This window comes from Anoplolepis gracilipes, chromosome 2, assembly GCF_047496725.1.
Source record: "Anoplolepis gracilipes chromosome 2, ASM4749672v1, whole genome shotgun sequence".
Classification (NCBI taxonomy): Eukaryota; Metazoa; Arthropoda; class Insecta; order Hymenoptera; family Formicidae; genus Anoplolepis; species Anoplolepis gracilipes.
In genome coordinates, this window is record NC_132971.1 from 2,223,274 (window position 1) to 2,245,977 (window position 22,704).

A 22,704-nucleotide genomic window follows, 5' to 3' on the forward strand; every position below is an offset into this window, starting at 1 on the left:
TTTGCTCGATTTTTTATCAATAAAAGAGAATTTAAATTTCTTTCTCTCTCTCTAGTTCAGCAAAATTATTCGATAAAACTTTTCTCTGCATTAAACGTAAAGTGATTTTAAAATTATTATTGAAATTAAACTCACACGATATTAAATGATTGATCTCTTATCATTAAGATCTTATCATTTAATTACCTCCAAGAAACTCAATTCACAATTATTATTCACCACTTATAAGCTCGGGATTATGAGTATAAGCATTTATTGGCTAAGAATTATTAGTACCTTGACATTTCAGTAGAGAGAAATCAGATTTAAAGTATTAAAGAATCTATAAAATTATAATGTGTTGAAACAAAAAGACGATAGACGAAGAAAATAATATAAACTCGAATGATAACTTTTTCTCTCCATGATAGTGCTTCCTTATCTACAAAATAAAAAAAAAAAAAATATTCGGATTGAAACGTCCGGTCAGCTAAGGATAACGCAAACCAAATTTATCTTTTCTTCTTTTTTTTTTATTGACATTATCGTCAGAATATCATGCCTACTAATAAATCTCCGAGCGTAGCAGCTGATACGCCAACGGAGTGGCGATTCCCTCAAGAGGACGAGAAGTGGAGAGACCGGGGTGAGCAGGTACAAGATGCGCCGCAATAAAGCGAAAGGTGAAATCGCTCTTGGAAGTCGATTACTCGCTTCCTGCCTCGGAAAGAAGAAAGTGGGCGGCGTTCGCGAGGTTCGCCCCTTTAATCCGATTAAATACGTCATTCTTGCTCTACGCTCTTCTATATAACAGGTTAGCATGAAGAAAACGCGAAACTAGCGTTATCGATCTCGGATCGGCCTGCTTGTTCCACTTTGTAGCGGCTGAGTTACGTCTCTCTTCTAAACCACGATCGAAGAACTGTCGCCGACAATAATCGCTCCCTCCACGATACACAACAATGTCGATGACCGAGATAAAAAAAAAAAAAAAAAAATAATAATATTGCTCTTCCCCCTCGCAAGCGCGAGAATAGGTGGTCATCATTTTACGCGGCGCGTCGATAAACTGGCAGATAAAAAGGTAGGCTCGAGAGACGTTTTAATAGATCGTCGCCCCCCGCGCGGCAGAAGTAAGGGGTAGGATCGTAAATTGCGAATGGCGAAACTTGATCGCGATCAGGTGAATTTATCGCAATTGATTAGATCTACGGAATTTATACGGCATAGCGGATAGCCCGCTTAATTGCTCATCTCTAGAATATCAGCGGCAGATTGTCGGAGAAAAACAATTATTTTGTTTCTGACTACAAAAAATATGTAAAGAATATTTTTTTATAAATATGGAATTTTTACAAAATAATTGGTCTATATCTTAAAAATTAAAATAAAATATATTAATAAATTAAATAACTAAACGAAAAGGCTTCTCTTTCTCTCTAACCTTGACAGGACAATTAAAAAAAGTTTTTAGATAATGTTGCACGTACTTATTGCACTTGGTTCTTATTGGCTAATTTTTTGAATAAATTTTTATAGTAATAAATATATACTGAGCCTCATTCTTCAGAAAATTGGTAAAATATTGATTTAATTGCACAAGACAGTAACGATATTTCTATTTATAATTTTATCTAACGTAAGCTTGTGCTTATATGATTAAGTATCAAATCAATTGATACGTGAAACAAAATTTATACTAACAATCAAGTACGCGAAGTAAGCGAAATAAAAAAAATATAATCGGGAAAAATCTACCATATTGTGAAAAACCATTGCATTTAACAATGTTTATGATTTTATGAAAAGGCATAGGAAGACCTCACAATTTAGTTCCTCTATGCAGATTTCGCCACACATAATTCCATTTCGCACGCCCGTCGAATCGTACATATTGCATTAGCGCAGAAGTGCATTAACTGAAGACTACATTTTGCGCTCATGCGGTTAAAAATATTATCGTGCATCCCACTATATACATTAATTTCTGTCTACACTGTTCTATTTACACTATGAATGATAATTAAATAAATTATTTTATTCTACTTTATTTTCACAAAACACGAATAAAGGGAGAAAAAAAGTTGTAGTCGTGAAAAAAAATATCTTTTTGCATTGTAAATGACTTTATGTAATCCTATTTTAAATTCTAGACAGTATGATATAAGCATATAATTAAAAGAATACCTATAATTACAAAATATTCTATAGCTATGAAATAAATGCTGACAAATGCTTTTAAATTCATATTCTTTTTTTGTTCTTTTCTCCGAAAAAAAAAAGAAATTTTGATTAGGCGCTATTATTTTATATAATTTTTTAATTTGCGATATTGATCTTGCCTTTAAGCATTAAATTAAAATTATATTAAAGCACACACAAAATCCATTTTAAATTATATGAGAAGCGTAGAACTGTCTTATTTATTCGGATTCCCAAGATTTAATTCGACACGACAAACTTTACTTCAATTCAAAGTTGTAATTCGAACAACTTTAATATTCTGGCGCGTGTCGGAATCTTGTTTTAATTTAAATAAGAAACGTCCAAAGTGTGTAACACATGCTACCACTATAAAAATATGCTTTTTAATTACATATATGTAATTTAAAATAACGTGACATTATTGTTGACGTTTTAGATTTGTTTTCGTTGAGCAACCTTTACTTCTCTGCAGATACATTGGAATTAAATCAAGAGAAACTCCTTATTCGCCGTTTCGAAAAGAAGATCGATTACAATCTTGTACAACACGAATATTTACAAGTAGCCAAGTTAGCTCTAAGAAACAATACCTTTTAGCGAACTGATATTTTCCGCGATTTCCTCTTCGCTTCACGAAAGGTTCACGATCAAAGATACTGATCATTAGCACGCTTTGAAATTAAAATCATCTTCAAGCGACAAAAGCAAGTTGAAGGATTTTCTATTTTCTAGGAGGAAAATTGTCACGATTAAACATCAATTTCTCGAATATAAAGATATAAAAAAACATTAGTTATTTAATAAAATATGTTACAAAATTTTAGAATATACTTAAAAATATTAATTCTTAAGCAACAAAAGCTAATAATATATTTAAAAAAAATATATTATTGCATTATTTTTTTCTGATTTATTATAAATAATATTATTATGCTGTATAACTTTTTAGTATTGTTTTATCATTGTGATTACATATGTATAGAAATATTTTTGTCACGCGCATCATTTAGTACTATTACTTTAGTACTGTTACAATATTATTTTTCCAATGTTAAATTATTATCTCTAATCAAATTGATATTTACAACATTTTTCAGACAACTTCTTCAATTCAAAATAATGTTAAAAGTGAGTTTTTTATATAGAAACAAAAATTCTAAAATTCTGAATTATAATTAATATAATATTAAAATAATTATAATGTAATATTTTCTTTCAAGAGGAAGGAAAATACTGTTAATTATAATTCAAAATTATCAAATTTTTGCTTCTATGACAAAAATTCACTTTTAACGTTATTTTAGCTTAACAAAATTAAGTGCCACGACTTGCAATTTACGCGCAACATGTAAGACTTGCATAGTTTAACTGAAAGACACGTTACGTAAATATCGTTACTTTTCTTTCAATTCCATTTACAAGAAGCAGCTGCTTTCGATATAATAGAGTTACTACTGAGAACTGCAGAAATACTCGTATGTTCTGTAATAAAATCATGACTCGTTCATCGCTTACTGAATATAGAAGTGAGAATTTCTTTTTTACATCAAAATCAATTAATGTTTGTTAAAACAAACTCCCATGTATATGTAGCAAATCTGTTATCTCAATTATCTTTTATTAAAAACGATTTTGTTTTTTCGTATTTCTTTGCATAGGTCACATGTAGTATACAACGAAATATTTTCAAACATAAAACAAGTATTGCTTCCAACAATTATCCTTAATATATTTGTCGAAAACTCGAGGTAACTATTACGTAGTTTGATATGTTGAAAACTTAATGCGATAATCAAATTACGATAAATCAAAACCTATAATTAATTCAAATTGTTTGCTCGTTCAAATAATCATTCTCAAAGAGAATATTTTGAAATACATATTTTGAACATATGATTAACAGATTAGAAAATGTTAATGAAAAATAATTGACATAAAAAAATACACTTTTGTTCTTTTTACTTGATCTCAAATTGTGTTTTAATCTTATTTACAATAAAAAAATATAAAAGAAAATCCTGTAATCTTAATTTAATCATTTTGAATTGGATATTACAAATTATTTTTATGATTCTTTCTACAATTCAATTCTGTAATAATTCTAATCACTATTTCAGATGTTATGGTGTATTAATTTATTGTGTTTGAAAAGAAGACAATACATATGTAAAGACACATACATGCCTAAAAAAACAATAAGAATTATTATATCAACTCACTTCGTTTTGAAATTTTCTCGAGACAAAATTGATCCTTGGAAAATCTAGTCAATCTCAAATAACTTGTGAAACTTATTTCGTGCCGCAAATAGTTGGAGAATTTTTGAAAAATAATTTTAATAAAAAAGCCGTATGTCGACAGAATGTATTATAATAAAAACTCACCAGGACGAGAAAAGGACGCGTTTGCTCGGGGCTTCCTCGAAATGCAATATGCCGAAAACGTGGCGCGACCACGACGAGCGGGAACGCGGAAGGAGTCGTCCTCGATCGGACGACGAAACGGCACTGACCGTGTCGGGCGAAGTGCTTGATGTCGACTACTGCAAGTCGGGCCGAGTCACTTTCAAGGAGTCTGCGCAGCGCCGTCCATCACTACTCGTTATCCGCGGGCTCTCCTACTTTTAGTCAAGCTTCTTCCATTTTTTTTCTCGCGGTTAATTTTCTTCTCTCAAAAATATTTGAGATTTAGAATATTACATATAGGTATGTGCAATACTTCTCTTGTGAAAAATTGAAATTTTTCCATCTTTCCAAAGTAATCCTCAGAAATAATTATTAAAAATATTGCGTCTTTGTTTTCAATGTTATTAGCGTAGTTCAACAAAATATTAAATTTCTATTATTTTAAAAATTTAATGAAATTTTAAAGCAACATAAAAAATTACGTCATAAAATTTGCCATGACACCATGTCGATAGAAAGAAAGAGAAAGCATTCGGGCTTGTATATAAAATTACACTATTTTGAAATTTCTTTTTTGCAAGTAATTTCGATGTCATTGTAATTTACCGCCGCGTATAATTATGTAAATGCCTGTAATCGTGCGAAGTGAATAGCTTTGCAATTCGAGAGTGCTTCAAAGATTCTTTTCTGCGATTCAGTTCTTGCAAAAGCTTGAGGGTAATCTTCAGAATTTCCAAGAATATTATTTCCGGGTGATCACTTTTCAACGCAATTATCAACTCACTGCGGATCCTGAATTCTAATCTAAAGCGAAGCATGTCGGAAGACTTTGTAAGTCATTCATAACGAACTTTCCGAATGGAAGTTTCCTTCCGCTGACAATCAACCAACTCCTTGTAGAACTGCCAGGAAATAGGAAATAGGTTGCACACACATACATAAGCTATTGACGTTGAACAAAATACATGCGTAAGAGTTCTATTTATAGTGATACAACATATTACATTATAAAATTTCTGTGGTGTATATTAAATTTTCAGTTTTCTGAAAGATTCTGATGATATTCAAAAGAAAGAGAAAAAGAGATAGAGAGTGTGAAATAATTTTGAGGATTTCAAGATTTTACAGATTTAATTAAGAGATTAAAATATACAACTTTTAAACAATTTTCTCTATTATAATAAATTAAGACAATACATCTAAAGTGTTTAATCTTATTTATTCAATTTAGTTTTTCATATGCTTCGTTAATTAAATTGCTTTCATAATTCAACTACAATATTAATTATAGTTTCTCTCAAAGATAGAAAATATTACACACATATTCACGCACACTATTTTAATAATTGTAGATTAAAAAATATAAACATTTTTCATAACAACTTTTCATTTTCTTGAATAAAATTTACCGAATAATAATTAGATACACGAATTATCTCTAGTGATCAATTGAAATCGATATTTGATATTTACTAATATGAAATTATAATAGTCGCGAGGACTTTCTTCTCGCGGTACGATAATTTTGCGAGTTTAACGATACTTATGTAATAGTTTACAACATACTACGTAACAATCCGCAACTTTGATAATGATTTTGTTTTTACCAGTTTCTCAAGCTGAACATATACATAGAATATCGCGTTAGAGTATTCTGAGAAACATTAACGTGAGAAACAGTACTGTCGTCATTTGGCGACTCTTACTACATTTTTTTGAAAAAAACCTTATGCGAAGAAGAGAAGTACTTTAACTTATTAATGGCTGGATTACAGCCAGAAGAGAATGGCCAATTAAACACAAAGATGAAAAAGAAGAATACTCGTTATTCACGATCACTTCGCGATTAAATCAGTCGCGCAAGGGGATCATACCAATCAGAAGGGTGCGAGCATTATTTTTAACGATAGATCATAATCAGTTATGGTTGTCATTTCAAGTACTTGATTTGATGCGATATCGTGAAATAACATACACGACGTTGCTTTAGTCTAGCATCGTTTATTATATAAATATATCACCAAATAATATTATGTAGTAAGATTACGGCTGCCTAACGCGAGAAAGAATGCAAAGGAGATCGAACGGGAACGCTATTGTAAGAACAAGGCTGGGGATGGGGAAAAAAAGAGCGCGCACGATAAGCATACCAAAAAAAAATATACATATATGTGTAACTGTATTGCTGTATCGGGAAGAGAGTTTCTATGAGCAAGCAAGAAAAGCCGTATATTTTCCTGTCAAAAGCAACAAAGTAAGTGGCAAATCACCCGCTACACTTTTCCCATTCACGCAGAATGGGAAGGGAAAAAGAAGGTCGTCCTGAAAAGGATGTTCGATCCTGAGAGCTTCATCGTCGCGAGTGCATTCGCTCTTTTACATAATATAGTAAAAATATATCTCTTTTCGATCTCTAGAAAATATCATTATCATTATTAGCAGTATTATCATAATCATCGCGTCATTATATCAGCATCATTATCATTATTATTATTAATATCAACCTCAATTAGCTTATGTATCACTAGACAATGAAAAATTGTGAACGCACCTTTCCTTTATGCATTATTCCAAAACTTTGAGACTATAGCTATAGAAGAAATTTTATATACTTCTCGCTTAAAGTATCATTTTAAAAAATGATATATTCATCACATATACATATAATATTCGCCCCAAAGGGCGAGGAACGCTTAACGATAACATTGAATTTTTCTGAATTTTTTCTGCTATGAAAACTGTATTCATGTATCGAAATACAAGAAACCTTTTTTGTATGGCTGCGGAATTGTACTCTCGAATCGTAATCCAGAGAGAAATTACCTTCCCGCTTAATCAATGAATTCACAGGTAAGGGAAGGCCTCGTTATCTTAATTTTTCGATCGCCATCGCACGCTCGCGCTTTCTAAATAACAATAGACTATGTAGGACATTTATGCGATTTCCAGATTGATCGAATTGCACCATATTATTATACATTTGTGTATTGCGCTTATAATTAGTAAAACAATAATTAACAATTTCTTACACATCGTATCGTTTTAACTTGGATGTTTATTGTACGACGTTAAATGATGATCAAACACCAAATATGTATCCCGCGAGTATCTCGTACATATTTAAATAATTTAAAAAAATTGACATTTTCAACATATATGTATGAATGAGAGCGAATTAGTAAAAATTCTCGCGAGACACCAACGGCTTTTACTCGGTTACTAAATCTTCGCTGTTTGAATTTTCGGAGAGATTTCGTGTCCCCCGCAAAATAACTGTGTTGAAGCAGAGGAACTTTCCCTCACCCGAAAAGAATTCGGGCACAACCCTGAAAATATTATGTACATTGTCCTCTATTTCACTTCTACCTTTTCGTACAACCTTCTTTTCTTTTTTATGGCAAATACGAAATTATTCGTTGCTCAAACTTTCGTACTTCAGCTAAAAGAATAAAATAAAAAGAAAAAGATAGATAAATACTCTTGCCTAATTCCATGTGCGTATGCATTAATTTGCTGCAATCGCACAGTTAGCATTAAATGTGATTTTCAGCTATTGAATTGTTTAATTATGAAGATTGATATAAAATGATATAAAAAAAGGGATGTAAATATGAAATAAGTATCGAACAATCGCATTTAATACTAAATAGGCGATGAGAATACACATTGTTGCTTTATCGCTCTAGCGACGATGGAAGTTAATCCAAATAAAACGTTCAATGATGGAACAATGACGTGTATGACTAATAACATTTTGTAACAATAAATCTCGAATTCGGTCGTTGTCCATATACATAATATAAATCTATTAAAAAAGAAAATCAACAATGCCAACATACAGATTTATTCACGATTGAAGTCATTGCGCGCTGTATCTTATATCTGTGAATATTGCTCTTTATATAAATATATCCAAAAAGGGCCAGAAGAGAGAAGAATAAATTTCTAGCGTGTGTACGCTTTACAAAGTTACTTTTTTAGTTTTTTTTCTTCCTTGTTCTTACAAGATTTCGTAAAGTTAAATATTATTTTCCAATTTTAAGTTATAAAAGAATGTATCGCCTGATAAGTAGAAGATCCGGGTATAATTTTCGAAATTTTTGATAATAATTTGCGAATAATTGAAGAAATCTTATTGTATTAATTTATCTAAACAATTTCAGTCGCGATGTAATTCATATAATGATTTAAAATATCCTGCTGTAATTACATAATAAATAAAATATCTCAATATTATTTTAAAAAGTACTTTTCCAATATAAAAGGTATTAAAAAAAGTATGCGTTATTATAAGATATATGCACACATAATCTCTCTTCCGAATAATAGTATTAAAATTTTCAGAAAATTGTTTGCCAAAGTCATTTCTATTTCATATTTATTTTCCTTTAGCTTGTACTCTATGATAACAGAGTTAAGTTCTACTCTTTGAATTTAATTTGTAAATATTACAAATCGTACTTGGCAATGTATATTCAAAGGCTAATCTGCATCTCGACTTAAATGCGTTTTACGAAGTATCTTCCACTGTGAGCAGACATTAAGGCATCAACCTGTGCGCTAATTATGACTGGTTTAATCTATATTCCCACGACTTTTTTCCGTTTGGACGTCCTTCTTTTGTTGAACACAAATAATTTTCAGCCGATAAAAGCTGCAATTATGTGCCAACTTCCGTATCTTTCTCGTCAGTTATAAATGCGGATCGATTCTTTTCAAACGAATTCATTACGGCGACAATTCTGCAACGGCACTGCAATTTTCAAAAGACGCAGTTTCACGTTTTAGTAAACGATTTAAATTCCTATAATTCCGCATATTTCGTTGATCCGCAATTTGTGTCACTCAAAAATTTCGCGAACAACCTCCACGCAAACCATAACCGAATCTGTAATTTGTTAAGGTTAGTATCGCATCGGTTGCCAGACACCTGTGGTTTCATCTCGGCGATAGTAGTGTGGTTTATTATCTCGGAAGACGGTGACGGCTGGAAATTGATTGTCCTGAATATACTTGAGCGTCGCCCGTACCTGAAACAAAAATTTCGTCGTTATCTAGTAGCGTACTGGAAAACGCGCAGCTGAATTTATTGCTTATTTTCTTTCGATACAATTTATAATATTATATATAAAAAAAATATATCAACTGGCATTACTTGTGAGACGAAATGTGGTTGTTCTACTTCCGGTGATGTTGACAGGTGTTGCAGAATGAATTGATCGGATTGTGCCAACCAGAGATCCACTCCTCGTAAAGGATCATAATTAAACGGACCGATTCTAAGTAATCCAAGACCACAATCGTAAATGTCCAAAACCTATGCATAAAGAAAACAAACATATTTAATTCGCTCAAAGAACTAACAATAAGTTAGAAATAAATAAAATTTTAAATAATTAATAAATAAAACTTGATAGAACACTTAATTCAATAATAAAATATATATTTTATTTATTTATTATATATATATATATATATATATATATAATTTACGAATATGCGAGCTATGAGCTCTCTCTTTTATCTAGATCATTAGTTCTGCTCAACTATAGAATACTATTGCAAATGCAAACGTTGCGTACACGCACCTGTTGACCCCCGGTCAATTGTCTGGCGCACCGCAGCGCCTGATCCGGGCCTTTGTCGGGGAAAGTCGCGGGAAAGATCTCGCCTGTCTTTACGTTCAGTCCAACACCGTAGATCACCGGCCAATGAATCCCAGCTCTCACAGTGGTATTCAGCTCGCCCACACAGCATAACGTCAGGTCGATCTCCACGGGTTGCTTGTGAAATGCAGCTGGAAGCCGTAATCGATCCCGTTATCATTATAGACAAAAGGCGGTGACATAATTTCAATTTAATTTTACTTATTCAACTGTTCGTATCAAAAGCTTGAGAAAAAAAAGTTTCGGTTCTTCTATATAATTTAATATCATTGCTCGAATAAAGTGCGCATATTATTAATATGTTGATCATATTAATTTTTATCAGATTAAATCTTCTTTCGCGAAATATAAGATAATTCTACGTATGTATGTTTCCGTTTAGTTTATCTCTTTAATTTATCGCGAGCAAAGCGAGCCAATGATTTAATTCAATATATTTGCGAATGAAATGGAACAGATATATCTATAACCGGTTGTATATTTATAGATGTATGTAGTAATTATGAGCCAAAGATTATTTTTGATAAACAAACTACAGTATTGAGAAAAATTTCAGATTATATATTTAAAAATTATATTTTTGCTTACAAAGTATAGTGTAGAATAACTCCTCGGAATAATTTCTCGGATCGGAGTAACCGCCGACCAACTGCAATTCTAGCCGGCCTTCGGGATATCCAAGGGTGAGTTCCGTTACCCTTTGGATCATCGCCACCGCAGCATCTTCTGTTCCGGAGCCGTCAAGATGTGCCAGTGCTGCAGCGCCTGAACCTGAAATCCATATATGGCATATATGACATTGAATCTTTTATAACCGTAAAACATGTGCGATTACACTTATAGCGATAATATTATGATATAAAAATACGAAGGAAAAGTATGCTTTTAAAATTAAACATAAAATATTTATATTATGTTAATAATAAATATTCGCCTGTGAACTAATCCCAAGGCAAGAACAGATAAATTTTGTATTCATTATTTTTATTAATTATTATCATTATTATTAACATATATATATATATATATATATTAACAATTTGTTTATTGCTTTAAAAAAAATCAATTAAGAGAAATATCGAGATACTCGAGATAAAAAAAATATCACCGTTTCCACGCTTGTGCGACCGGTCGCTACATCTTTTTTCGCAAAAAACGTACCGATTAAAAGGGAAATTAATTTCCGAGCGTTTAAACATCGCTACCAAGCCGGGTCGCTAATTACGGCGGCGTAGTAATTATTGCGAGCGAGCTGGCGTATCGAGTCTTTCTCGCTGTTTATTGCATCGTTGCACATCGAGCGAACGAAACGGCTAAGAGCACTCGCGTTGTACCATATAATGCACTGAAACGATTCAGCACAGGATGTGTCCGAGAACGCCTTCGAGGATCGATCTCAGCGTGTTCACTAGACGCGATTTATCGCCGTACATCTTGAATGAAGTGGAACGAAGTGAAACGGAAAGAGAGTATTGTAGTTGAAACACACGTGTGTTCTTGCAATGCTTCTCGACACGGATTCTGGGTAATCAAGATACAATAACGTTCAACTCGCGTATGTATATTCTCGTATGTTATTGATTAATATAGTCTATAAACACGTGAATAATTATTTTTTTTAACAATCTCTTGTATGACAGTTGCATAAGATATTCAATGAAAAAAAAAAAAAAAAAAAAAAAAACTTGCCAATAAAACATTTTTATATTGCGAACTGTTACTTAATTATGTACTTTCGAAGTCGCTTTCTACCTCGACCATTATTCACGCGCAATTTTAAGACGATCGGAGACACCCAGCTTGAATCGCGATGCACTGTCGCCGCAGCAGGAGAAAGCTAAGGAGAACGTACTTGATAGTTCTATCGAGATGTACAGTACAATGTTGATAGGTTTCTTCATAGGAGATGAAATACGTTATAGTACGCAAAAGTAATATTTATGGAGCTCGGTGTATATGATTCATATTTGTTATAAATGTCAAACTGAAGAAGAAGAAACTTGTTGAAGAAGAGAAATAATAATTCAAATAGATTTTTAATGTTCATGAACACGCGTGATTATAATAAGTAACGGACACTTGAGAATGTAATCTTTTTCTTATATATTGCTATATAGAATTAAAATTCTTCTATAACTCTAATTTTATATTTTACTTTCGTAGAATAAATTTCTTGTTTTTCTCTATGTGTGAGATATATTAAGACTTGAAATCATACTATCACGTTTTCAATTATACATTGTTACATTGCTTATATAATTTTCCTCGTGGAAAATTATGCAAATAGAGCTCATTATTTTACAAACCGCGCACTTATTTTTTTCAAAGCTTTCCGAACTTGATATCATAGAATTAGCAAGTCATTTAAATGACTTCGTGATATAGATCTGAATCAGCATTTTTCCTCTTCGAGTTCGACAGAACGGATTCTCTTAAATAGTTCATCTTTTCCAAAAAAGTGGCATTTTACGCTTTACGATCATTATTATTATATCGTGAAACGATCGCGCGAATGAAAAATAAAGCTTTTGGACAAAGGGAATAAAAACCGGCATAAAAACTGACATAAAACCAGAAAATTCTGAAATATTCACAAAAGTTATAGTTTTTAATAATGACACTTTTTTCAAGAATTCTTGCTCGTTAGTTTTGCGATTAATTCACATAAGGCAGATTGCGATAGCATTTCTCATTTTTTTTCTCTTCTGGATACTTCTTCGTCTATTTCTTTTCTTTTTCTCAGAAGTTTTGTGTTGAGATCTTTTATCTCTTTGTTTTTCTAGTTCAAATAAAAAAATTTAGATACACATAATTTAATAATTTCACAGATATGTCGCAAAACATTAATTAATTTTTTAGTATAAAAAATTGATTTAGTATTAAAGTATCTCTTTAAATGTTAGAGTGACAATAATATCAAAGTGATTGAAAATGAATAGTTTTTGCGTAAACAAAGCACTTCTGAATTGCAATAATACATCTTGCTTAGAACTCAGCAAACACAAAGCAACAGTAATACAATACATCAATGTTATAATTTCCCACTCAACAATGTAACTGCAATATAACAGCCCTTATACATAATAGTTATATTATTGAGTGGGAAATTATAACATTGATGTTATATTACTATTGCTTTGTGTGTGCTGAGAATGATTTGAAATTAAGTTTAATTTTATTAATTTTATCAAGAATATTAGGATACGAGTTTTACATAAAAAAAATTATAGATAATTGATATTTCAATCAATGACGCCATACAAATCAGACAATCTCGCTTCATCGTTGCATTATTCCGACCTCTTTTTTTTCATTCACTGCTTTGCGTTGTAAGTAGTCGTTTATATGCAACTGACTAGTTTATAACGACCGCGATTGTACTTTCAAATATACTCACCGGAATGCCTGACGACGACGATTATGCACGTGGTCATGTCATCCGAACCGAGGATGTTCACGTTCTCTGTGAAAGCGAAAAAAAAAGTTAGTGCGGTAGCGAGCATAAATACAGCACTTCGAAAGGCTATAGATTGTTAAAATTGTTCGTCGATGCAATAGAAATTTTCCATAATTATATAAGATAAAATTTTTATGATTTCCAAATAGATCTATATCTCTATATTTCTATACATATAGCTTCTATACATACTGCTTATTATTTTATGAAAGATGTCAAGATATTACAAATTTTATATGAAAACCGATTATAATAAAAAATTGCATAACTGAAGCAGAGAATTTAAAGAAAATGACACGTACATGTCGCTGATTTCCACGTTTGGTATATTTTTAGCATAAAGTGACGCATGAAGAACAGTTGCTTTTTATAAAATATTTTTTAACACACTATGATAAAGATTTAATACGCTGAAAAAAGATTAAATTGCTATTGCAACATATTGAATGAAAAAATGTGGAAAGATATGTTTCAGAGCTCAATTTATGGCACAATTTTATTATTATAGCCATCGGGCAGATCATCGTTGTTTTTAAAAATTATACTATCCAAAAAAATTGTAATTTGCTCCGATAACACGCGAAATAACGTTCCGTAACAGCATCCGTCGATTTATCAACTCGCACGTTCGTTTCTTTTTCTTTAGTCTTATAATTAAGTGTAATCACAGCTGGTAAGCTGGCGGGTTGCGTCAATCTTGCAACGATATCGCAAAAGTTGCCGGTAACACAGTTCGATATAACATGTTGAGAGATAACACGGAGATACCGTGGCTTGCATCAATAACATGTTCTTTTAATAGATACGGACGGATTATTTTTCGAAAAGAGATTTTGCCTGTAAAATTTCGTGTTTATTAAATACTTCTGAGATTTTAGCATTTTTAATATCATTTCCACGCATGTATATCTTTAAGTAACAGATAATCAGAGATAAAGAAAAAAATTATTATTAAGAAAAAAGAGCCGCCTTATATAGCGTGAATTTAAACATGAATTATTCCTCTATTATTTAAATCATCATTATTTCCATATTTGTAATAAGTTTTCAATTATTGTATGAAAACGAATCGCCTTTTACAGTATGAATTTGAACATGAATTATTCTTCTATTATTTAAATCATCATCTTTTCCGTATCTGAAGATAAGTTTTTAAGATATACGACGGGGTCATTTTATCTGGAACGCGTTTTCTAGAGAGACTAATGTATTTTATCTAACACGCATTTTCTCGAGCTTAATGACCGTAGGATTGCTTAGCGACGATGATGTCAATAAATTGTATTACACAGATAACACAGAAATCGTTATATATCCTATATCGCAACGAGATTTATTATTCCTGTCGGATTCATTTCAGACAAGTCATTTATTGTGATAATCGTCGGTGCGTTTGTGTAACGCTCACGTGAAACTCTTTCATCTTTGTGTGTAGACTTGAGCTGTGGACTTTTTTACCGAATCGCTTTGACAGAAAAAGCGGCTCGTCTAAAAACGACACATTGCACTTACTGTCTTGCGGCAAAGTCGCAGCCATTTCTCGTTGTTGAACGTAGAGGAGGCCCACCGGGCCCACGAGTTTCGCCGGTATCGAGTGCAGCTGGGCCGCGCTCTCGCGGTATACCGGATGGGCCGCGTACAAAGATCTGCTGTCTGCGGGTATTTCCTCCTGCAGGACCACCCCGCCTACCACCAGCACCATCCTGAAAAAGCGAAACGAAGACGATGTCGATTAGAGCAACATTGAAGATGCTTTATCTAAAAGACGATTACACGTTGCACGTTTCCACGCGCATGAAATTAATTAATTCCGCAGAACAATAAGAGCTCACGAACGGCTGATAATTTATGCCAATAGCGGCCATTCTTCACCGACTGATTTCCATTTTATTTCTCCACTCTGACGCACGTAGTTTTAAAAATGGATGACACGCTAGATTTCTTTAGCGGACGAAGTTCAAGTTTGTATCTAACGCGCGAATGAAAAGAGAGACGTCAAAAAACGTATCTCTCTATTGCTCTGCAGTTACCTCTCCACGTTTTCGTTATATATATATATATATATATATATATATATATATACTATTGATATAAAAATATATCAATACAAAAATTACAATAATAGTAAATATATAACTTAATTCCTCGCAAGGCGATAATTAAAAATAATCATATTTTATAAGAATTTTATTCACAATGGACAGCGATTAATGCTATTATAGCTAATATAATTAAATTTGCAATAATCTTCTTAAAAAATGCTACATCTGAAAAAGTTAAAGCCGCGACGTTTCCATCTTCATAGATTGAATTTTAGAAACATAAAACAATTATTAAGTATAACGATCTAAAAATAAAAATTTGTTTTTCCATGATAATTTTACAAACAGATTTTTTGTGAATATACATGTACTGCTTTCATCATTTGAAACAGGAAACAGGTGTACGCCCTCTCAAGTCATTTGTAAAGCGAACAACCCGGCACATATGATCTCACGTAATAAATCATAACGGGCGGATCATTAAAATTAATTTACGGCAACCGTAAAGCAAAGTAATTGTCGCGCGCGGCGCAACAGGCGGGTGTTAAACGTCACGCGCGGTTGGCTTATCGAATATAAATTCGCTCGTGCGAGAGAAAACGCCCTCATTCTCCTTCGATCCTCACAATAAAGTCCTCGGGTATATCTGAACGCACGATCGAGGCTTAGCATTGTGTGACAAAGCCGGTTACGGGATCGAGAGATCCGCGATTATCGGGCATATTGTCGGCACCACGCCACGTCTCGTCGTTCGTGTTTGCTCGTGTTAACAATCGCGATAACGAAACTAAGCTAGACCGGCTTATTCCAGGGTGAAGACGGAGCACGAGCCCGCAAAGTTATCCACCGTGTCATTTTACGCGTGGCTTTACGAATATTGAATGACATATCGAAGATGTATATTGGAAGAGATTATCCGATCATGGAACAAGAGAATACAAATTTATTGTGGATATAAAACATTTTTTTCTTTAAGAAAAAATAATTTGTTTTTAAAGTATATGTCAATCCATTGTGCTTCAAGTAATACGTAAATATAACCAATATTAATAATCAGTATAATATTTAATTTTTTTTTTCTCTTAGATGTGACAAATATATATATAGTTTGTTAAAGGAACAAAACAATTTAATATCTATTTATAAAATTAATTAATATTTATATGTTGCATATCTTTTGTATTATGCAATTTTTAAGTAACATTAATCATTGTATGAAATATCTACAATATATAATATTTTAGTTTAGGTAATTATCGTGTTATATTTTTTCTAATTAATAAGATATCTATAAGATCCGATATAAATATATTTATAATAAAAAAATGACATATTTATTCCAGTCGTGAGAGAAGATCACATAAGACGCGTTAATCATATGCCTATCTGTCAAGTTAAATCACGCTGTTGATCCAAGTAAACATCGAAGTTTCACCGATTAATAAAACGACGATGATTATTATCCTCTTTTAATCCTAACCGTTTCTTCCTGCAAGAATCCGGAAGGATGATGCATCAAATAGCTCGACTGTTCTTTTATTAATTATTAAAAAAAAACAGATACACTGAATATAAATGCGCGTGATTTTAAGCGCGGAATGATCATTAATTATATCGATAGCGCTCGTAGAAAGAAACATCGGAAGAGATATGAGCATATTTTAGCAAAAACTCGTCGCAGTCCTCCTCGTGCGCGACGCAAATCGCAGCAAGGACTAAAATAGATCCCACGATCCACATGTGCCTGCAGCTGCTTCTGTGAATACAAAAATATGCAACAAGCTGTGCCTCTAATATTCCTTCTCTCTCTCTAATGAATTTTTATGTTTTGTTTTTTTTACGATTATTGATGTGTGAAACTGTGATTATAATAAAACGATAACCCAACTATACATTATCGATATTCTTTTTTCTTCTTATATAAAATTGAATTATTATACAGAGTGTCCGGTAATAGATGAAAAATTTGCTAATGGCAGATTCTTGAGATCGTTTGGTGAGTCAGCGAAAACGTCGAGGCATCAATAATTTTCGAGTTATAAGCGATTGAAAAAAAGACGCTTTTCGCAAACTTTTCAAGTTAAAAAATTGTCAAAACTACATTCTTCAGTTAATTTCAGATAGAGTTTATCCTAATAAAATTTTAATTTAAAGCTTAATTACAAAGATATATAATAATAACAATTGAAAATTTGCAAAAAATGATGACATCTCTCGATATTTTCGCTGAGGAAAAATCGACTCCAAATGATCTCAAGAATCTGTCATTAATAGATTTTTCACCAATAATCGGACATCCTGCATATTATGTAAATTATATAAATTATGTACATTATATAACTAAGTCTTCACTATTTCCTTTATTATTTTCTCTGTGTTACTTCCTTTCAATCACGCTTCAAATATACTGAAATATAGTTTATTATTACAGAGACATGTAAATAAAAATCGTGTGAATAGATCTTTTAGATTATTAAAAGATATAGAAACATAATTGAAAATTAAAGAGCCTATTAATTAAAGAATGCGCGAAGACAAATGTTATGCATACTTAAGATAAATCTCTTTATATCTGTGAGAGAGATGTTACCGGTTAACTTTAATCAAATAGCTGTCCCTGCACAATTCGTAATTATATCCCATTCTCTTTCCGTCGTTTCTAGAAACGAAAGAGCAGAAAATTGTAACGCGACCAGCCGTAGGCCGTATCTTAGTCGCAATCTGCGTACAATGTATGTAGGTTTCGGTATTAAGGAGCACGGTACTGTAATCCAGATGAGATAATTGCATGTTTTGTATTCGGTGGAAATATCGCGGCTTAATTATACGGCGCACGACATGCGATGCATACTGCTCCGTTGAAGCGAGCGAATACTCGCGCTCGCTATTCTTAATTTCGCATTGCAATTCATTTCGTTCTGTAAATGATGCGCACCACGTGACGAAAATCTTATGCCGGCGTAATTAGAATTTTTAGAGATGCAAGGCTCGCTTTTCCCATTAAAACATAAGCTCGTTTATCTGTGCCGTTTACAAAAAGAAAATTTTAGTTTTCAGAAGAAACAATTTGCGATTTGGAATGTCAACGTGTTTCGCAAATTCGCTATGTATAATAGCTACGTTCATTTATGTGAAATAGAGCCACTATGTTAGAAAAATAGTGTCTGGCTTTTAAAAGCGTGTTTAGCGAGATTAAGAGTGACACGTCGAAGAAAAAGATGTACATTGCAATTACGAAACCTTCATTGTCATCGTAATTGTTGCGCGCGATAGGCTTATGTATAATCATTTGCATCGCGAGCAGCTACTTGTCTAATAATGAGATAAACGGATAACTACGGTCCGATTGCGATCAGCGAACAGCGATCACGTGGAAAGCGCGGCTATGCTGACGTAGTTAGTATAGCGACAATTCGCGCAAAACCGACATTATCGCGTGACATCCGTGCGCATTCGAGATAGCTATATTTTATGTATATGTTATGTATATACTATTCGAGGAAAAGCACTCGCTCGTTGTCGCGATATTACTATATCGATTTCTTATAATGGAATATCGTATCAATAACATATGTATTGCAACACGTTGTTTACACACGACATGCTGTTATCACACGATTATCACATGGATTGCATTTAAAAAATTTCAAAACTCTTTTCTCCGAATAATATAAAATGTATGTGTATGTGTATGTGTGTATGTATAAAGAAAAGAGAAACTTTGACAAATGGTAGGATATAATTTAAGACTAAATATAGAAATTATTTAGATTAATACCAACATCGGTATATAATAAAAACTCGATATATAATAAAAAAAGAAGATCTCACTCTATGCATTGTATGTTAAATTACCTTATTTTGTTGCTTTTGTTTCTAGAAGAAATATATCCGTGAATAACGATCTTTTACGTTTTAATAGAATAAGCACGTGGTTATATAGGTCTTTATATTTAAATTTATGATTTTTCCCACATGTAAGATTATCGAACTGTCTCACTATTGAAATTCTATTTCACTGCAAGATTTTAAATTTTCACTTCACTGTTGTTTCGTTGTTTGATATTTCTCGATTCACAAGATGACATTAAAAGTGCACAGTCACAAATTCACATTCACAAGTACCTTTTATTACATGTTAAACAAACTTTTTATTTTTAGACAAATATCTCGATTCTACCGATTTATTATCGTCGTGATTTTTACGCACACGCTAATGAGTATTACCAAAATTAAAAATCGAGAATTATTCCAACGACTTGCGTGTCAATAAATGCGCACTTTCCGCGATAAACTGCGATCCAAGACTGGGAAATTCAAAATCACAGAGTACGAAGAAACGCGTCAGAATGATCACTTCTAGTTCTTAGGACAGGATGGCTCTCTCGTGTCGATCTCGAAGGATCTCGCCAGCAGCGGCCGATCGAGGATCCAACCGAGCTGCGACTAACAATAAGTTCGCCTGCGACGTTTTCATTCAATCGACGTCGACTGTTCCGCAGCTCATTAACAAATCGCGTTAATTATGGTTTCCCTTATCAACCGGAGCGGCGATTGGACGGCCGCGTGGACGCGGTAGGACGGGTTAAAATCCAAGCGGCACCAATCGGGGCCGGCTCATCGATCGGATGTCGGGGTACCGTGAACGAGAAAATAACATGTTTGGCTCTGTCGGCAGGGCTTAGGAATCGAAATCGCCTCGGTCCCGCATATTTTTTTTTTCCTTATTCTTTCTGCTTGCATCGGCGACCGGTCGAGCGACGCGATACTACATCGTGAGAGCGCTCGTTTATAGAATGGCGAACAAATTCGAATCGTCGAATTTGCGAGAATAATTCAGATAATTTCACTAATTAAAACAGTAATAAAAAATCGTATGCGACATTACGTATAATTGCTAATAATATTCGTAAAGAAAAATAACGCGCATGATAGAATACTCCAAATATCAATATTATATAACTCAACTACAATATATTTTAAATATTATTAAAAGTTTAAATCCACGTACACAAATTGACAAACCAAAAATTGATTCTGCAGATTTAAATTATTATATATCATGTGTAATGTTACACATATATATTGTACCTTTTAACAGTCTATATATTTTGAAATAAAAAATTTAATAAAATAAGATCTAAACTATCTCTCCACGGATAAATGACACGCGTTGGAAGCTTTCAAAGTATAATTACAAATACAACTGCAGATTGAAAATTTCTTCTTCCTGTAAAAAGACGATACCGAGTGAAAAAAGTAGATAATATGATACTGTCTGAATATATATATAGATGGATAAACTAATGTATATCTCACAATGAAGAGCGAAAAATATCTGGACGATCTGAATAAGCATTTGTAAACTCAAACCGGTCGATAAAGCACGCACAGAATAAGAATAATAAGGGATACAAATACTAACTTGACAGAGACAAAGGATATCGTAAAAAAGTTTTTGAGCAAAACTTTTATTTATTTAACAATAAATAAAAAGCATCTAGAATCTATTTTACTGGCTACATTTAGTTATAATTTTAGTTTATTTTTTATTTGTATAATTATATAATCTATTTATATATTTAGTTTATTTATTATTTATTTTTAATTATTTTGTATGATTAAATATCGTAACATCTGGTTTTGAAATAATTGATTTAAATAAATACAACATCACGCTCTTCTCTCTAATTATAGGACTTTTAGCATCACACCGCATGATCATTAATCTATCGAAAGTTATGTTAATTTCCTTTCCCATTTAAACTTATTCTGGGTTGTCCGATTAGGAACGCGATATGAAAAAATCGTTTTAGAATACTACTTACTATTTTATACAGCAGGACGTCAATGATGAGTAACGCTTGGAAACAGTAATGCGACTCCAAATACAAAGATATAAGCAACGATACATAAATATCCATAAATGTAAGAATACAAGATCTTGAGATAAGGATTTACTGGACCACATTTCCAATAGTCATCTCGATACCAAGGGGTTAAAAAGATTCATCCTTCTCGAAAGACCAGCTACTACAAGGCGTCTTCGTACAAACGAGTATCGTGACAGAGCGTGAACGACAGCCTTCTCACAATAAGTGTAATCGCGACTGATCAAAGGGTCAGAGATCCCTACTCCGAGTCATCAACCACCCTCAAAGAAATTCGAAGAAAGGGAGAGCAAGGGGTGACCTCGAGGATACGACGCGATACGATCTCAACACCGGGATTAGGCGCGTAGCAAACGTTATCGACGAGATTTCACAGATATATACTACGATACAAGACAGGCGAGTCCCGAAAAAATGCCTTTACATCAGATTAAAGCGCGAATCTTCCGCGATCCCACCCCTGGAACGAATCGCGGCACCGATACGATACCGGGCCGATATGATATCGATGTCGGATGGAGAAGCGGAACACTCTTTCGCCGGCACGCCCCCTCGTTCCCGGATCGATCCCGGACGATTTACGGCGGGGATCGATTTGATCGACGATTAAGAGGACCGCGCTCTCACCCTGCACTGTCTCACCTCGACGTCGAGCAATATTTCTTTGGCCGTGAGAGAAAGAGGAAGGGAAGTATTAACCCCTCTCGCGGAGGGCTTTGAAAACTCGGTACACATCATTGCCGGTTAATACCAACCGCGCGTTTTTCCTGTAAAAGTGCAATTTATATATTAAGCGCGGAATTTATCGCTGATTCCGAACGAATCTTGGATATGAGATGTATAGGACGATTTGAAATGCGCAACAGGCAAAGTTCAATCCTTTTTATGCCGAGTTTATATTTGTATCGAATTCCTTCCTTTCGTATTTCAATATATTTTAATATTACAATCTGTATAATATTCTTTCTTAAAAAATTAATTGAATGTTAATCAATTAAACATTGTTGCAATAAAATCATATAAAAAGTTATATAAACATTAATTTTGTTATATATAATA

General features: G+C 33.0%; 2 protein-coding genes across 7 annotated transcripts in view; both read right to left on the minus strand.

Annotated features, from left to right (window-relative positions):
• LOC140662981 (GTP-binding protein Di-Ras2) overlaps positions 1-6,432 on the minus strand; it is a 93,258-nt gene extending 86,826 nt beyond the window's left edge. For all 4 annotated transcript variants that reach the window (XM_072886789.1, XM_072886788.1, XM_072886786.1 and 1 more), the window contains exon 1: positions 4,569-6,432. The gene's annotated coding sequence lies outside the window, so the exon portion shown is untranslated. The remainder of the gene's footprint in view (positions 1-4,568) is intronic.
• Positions 6,433-6,574: 142 nt separating this feature from the next.
• Ntan1 (N-terminal amidohydrolase 1) overlaps positions 6,575-22,704 on the minus strand; it is a 51,162-nt gene continuing 35,032 nt past the window's right edge. For 2 of the 3 annotated variants that reach the window (XM_072886783.1, XM_072886782.1), the window contains exons 3-8: positions 15,225-15,415; positions 13,653-13,718; positions 10,844-11,026; positions 10,178-10,386; positions 9,745-9,906; positions 6,575-9,619 (exon numbers count right to left, since the gene is read on the minus strand). In XM_072886783.1, coding sequence (XP_072742884.1) covers positions 9,494-9,619; positions 9,745-9,906; positions 10,178-10,386; positions 10,844-11,026; positions 13,653-13,718; positions 15,225-15,414 — 936 coding nt within the window. In that variant the 5' untranslated portion in view covers position 15,415 and the 3' untranslated portion in view covers positions 6,575-9,493. Of the gene's footprint in view, positions 9,620-9,744; positions 9,907-10,177; positions 10,387-10,843; positions 11,027-13,652; positions 13,719-15,224; positions 15,416-19,609; positions 20,282-22,704 lie in introns of those variants that run through there. The other variant, XM_072886784.1, reaches the window with a different exon arrangement.